We start from the raw sequence: 3,759 nt of genomic DNA, 5'->3' as shown, positions 1-3,759 counted from the left end.
AAACTTACATACACTAAACCATGCACGTATTCAGTTAGTACTCTTAGAACAGATATACCACACAAACTTACATACACTAAACCATGCACGTATTCAGTTAGTACTCTTAGAACAGATATACCACACAAACTTACATACACTAAACTATGCACTTATTCAGTTAGTACTCTTAGAACAGATATACCATAAAAACTTACATACACTAAACCATGCACTTATTCAGTTAGTACTCTTAGAACAGATACACCACACAAACTTACATACACTAAACCATGCACATATTCAGTTAGTACTCTTAGAACAGATAAGTATCTGTTCTAAGAGTACTAACTGCATAAGTGCATGGTTTAATTTATGTAAGTTTGTGTGGTAAAACCAACAACTACTCAAGCTCCAACTACCACTGACAAACGAACAACTACTCAAGCTCCAACTACCACAAACAAACCAACAACTACTCAAGCTCCAACTACGACAGACAAACCAACAACAACTGAATTTCCAGCTACTACAAATAATACAACAACTACTGAAGCTCCAATAACCACAAACAGACCAACAACTACTCAGGTTCCTACTACCACAAACAAACCAACAACTATTCAAGGTTCAACTACTACAGACAAAGCGATAACTCTTCAAGCTCCAAGTACAACAAACAGACCAACAACTACTGAAGTTCCTACTACCACAAACAAACAAACAACTACTCAAGTTTCAACTACTCTAGCTCCAACTACCACAGAGAATCCAACAACTAGTCAAGCTCCAAGAACCACAAAAAAATCAAAAACTAGTCAAGCTCCAACAACCATAAATAAACCAATGACTACTCAAGCTCCAACTACCACTTCCAAACCAATGACTACTCAAGCTCCAACTACCACTTCCAAACCAATGACTACTCAAGCTCCAACTACCTCTTCCAAACCAACAACTACTGAAGCTCCAACAACCACTTCCAAACCAACAACTACTGAAGCTCCAACAACCACTTCCAAACCAACAACTACTGAAGCTCCAACTACCACTTCCAAACCAACAACTACTGAAGCTCCAACTACCACTTCCAAACCAACAACTACTCAAGCTCCAACTACCACTTCCAAACCAACAACTACTGAAGCTCCAACTACCACTTCCAAGCCAACAACTACTGAAGCTCCAACTACCACTTCCAAGCCAACAACTACTGAAGCTCCAACTACCACTTCGAAACCAACAACTACTGAAGGTCCAACTACCACAAAGAAACCAACAACTTCAAGTTCTATCACAACAGAAAATTATCAAACCAGCTCAACATCTACTAGAACCACTGGTGAAACGAGTGCTTCACAAGAAGGTATGGTATCAAATTGATATGAGCTAAAAGGAATGTTTTTAAACATTTTATATCTTATGAGAAAAATTAATATGTAGAAAACGAGAACCGACAGAACGATATAATATGTTAATAATTATGTTCAAGACAATATATAATATGTTCAAGACAAACACAAAACGACAAAACCAGACCATTACAAAGTTAATAAAAAATATCTTCTCATATGATAACAGATGACTTTAAAAAGACGTTATCATATGATGACAAAGTGACTTTAAAAGATATTATCATATAATAACAAAGTGATTTTAAAAGACTTTATCATATGATAACAAAATGACTTTAAAGGATGCTATCATATGATAACAAAGTAACATTAAAGGATACTATCATATAATAACAAAGTGACTTTAAAAGATATTATCATATAATAACAAAGTGACTTTAAGAAAATGTTATCATATGATAACAAAGTGACTTTAAAATATATTATCATATAATAACAAAGTGACTTTAAAAGATATTATCATATAATAACAAAGTGATTTGAAAAGACGTTATCATATTATAACAAAATGACTTTAAAAGATGTTATCATATAATAACAAAGTGACTTTAAAAGATGTTATCATATAATAACAAAGTGATTTTAAAAAGACTATCATATAATAACAAAGTGACTTTAAATGATGTTATCATATTATAACAAAGTGACTTTAAAAGATATTATCATATAATAACAGAGTGATTTTAAAAGATGTTATCATATAATAACAAAGCGACTTTAAAAGATATTATCATATAATAACAAAGTGATTTTAAAAAGACGTTATCAGAAGAGAGTAAGTTTATTTATTTAAGTAATTACAATAATAAGACGTTATCAGAGGAGAGTAAGTTTATTTATTTAAGTAATTACAATAAGAAGACGTTATTAAAGGAGAGTAAGTTTATTTATTTAAGTAATTACAATAATAAGACGTTATCAGAGGAGAGTAAGTTTATTTATTTAAGTAATTACAATAAGAAGACGTTATCAGAAGAAAGTAAGTTTATTTATTTAAGTAATTATAACAAGAACACGTTATCAGACGATAATAAAGTGACTATAACAAAAAAGCTATATAGCAACCTTATCAGACGACAAAAGTTTGAACTTGACAGAACGATGACGGTAAAAATGTCATCCAGTACAGGATATACCAACAGGAATAGTATCAAATAATAAATAATGAAAGAAGAACAAATCAAACAACTACTCCACACTTTGAGATATATTAAATAAAATGTCAAATGTAATTTTATATTAAGATGACGTGGTAAATAATCACTTATATTTAGGGGACTTGTATTTTACACGTGAAAATGACAATTACTTTAACTAAAGAAATATTTAAAAATACACACACTAGGGGATTAATAGGGATTTTTACAAACTTTTATACATCAGATGCTTTATATCATACATATTGAATGTTTTAATAATAGGTCTTCCTGTCCTAAGACATTATGTATTTCATTCTTTTTAATATTATATTTCTTTTACCCTAAGGCGTATTTTAGCACTTTGTCAATTATACTGTTTATCTTATCTGTATCTTTGTAATCCTAAACCTTTATCGGGATTTACTATGTTTTAATACTAGTCTGTTATCGATCGCAGTTTGAAATACTTTTATGTTGATCTATTAAGTCTTTTAATTTTTCATAAATTCATTTTATTATACATATTTTAATCATATCTATCAAATACATAACATGAATATTTATTGAAATGAAATATTATTGTTTTTCCAGTTAATGGATAATCCGATCATTTCAGTTGTGATCGCTTTGGTTGTGTCTATTATAATTTATTTTAAAACTATAGCTCAAAACGTTTGGCGTTTGTTTAGCGCAACCTGGTGTTTTTTTAGGTAAGTAGGGAGAAGTGTAAGTAAAGAGTTAATATTATAACAATTAGTAGCAGTGCAGGTGGAACACGTTTTTATGGTATATCTGTTCTAAGAGTACTAACTGAATAAGTGCATGGTTTAATGTATGTAAGTTTGTGTGGTGTATCTGTTCTAAGAGTACTAACTGAATAAGTGCATGGTTTAGTGTATGTAAGTTTGTGTGGTAGTTTGTGGTAGTTGGAGGGTGAGTAATTGATGGTTTGTCAGTGGCAGTTGGAGCTTGAGTAGTTGTTGGTTTGTTTGTGGTAGTTGGAGCTTGAGTTGTTGTTGGTTTGGCTGTGGTAGTTGGAGCTTGAGTAGTTGTTGGTTTGTCAGTGGTAGTTGGAGCTTGAGTAGTTGTTGGTTTGACTGTGGTAGTTGGAGCTTGAGCAGTTGTTGGTTTGACTGTGGTAGTTGGAGCTTGAGTAGTTGTTGGTTTGTCAGTGGGAGTTGGGGCTTGAGTAGTTGTTGGTTTGACTGTGGTAGTTGGAGCTTGAG

General features: G+C 31.8%; 1 protein-coding gene across 1 annotated transcript in view; it reads left to right on the top strand.

Moving 5' to 3' along the window:
• Positions 1-1,345, top strand: part of LOC106475525 (mucin-2-like) — a gene marked incomplete at both ends in the record, with an annotated part of 3,379 nt that extends 2,034 nt beyond the window's left edge. Inside the window, 1 exon segment of the mRNA XM_013936203.2 lies at positions 362-1,345. Coding sequence (XP_013791657.2) covers positions 362-1,345 — 984 coding nt within the window.
• Between the last annotated feature and the right edge of the window lie 2,414 nt (positions 1,346-3,759).

The sequence above is a fragment of the Limulus polyphemus genome, unplaced genomic scaffold, assembly GCF_000517525.1.
Source record: "Limulus polyphemus unplaced genomic scaffold, Limulus_polyphemus-2.1.2 Scaffold8715, whole genome shotgun sequence".
Taxonomy (NCBI): domain Eukaryota; kingdom Metazoa; phylum Arthropoda; class Merostomata; order Xiphosura; family Limulidae; genus Limulus; species Limulus polyphemus.
Note: the sequence above shows the minus strand (reverse complement) of the source record. Positions and strands in the feature narration are given on the sequence as shown.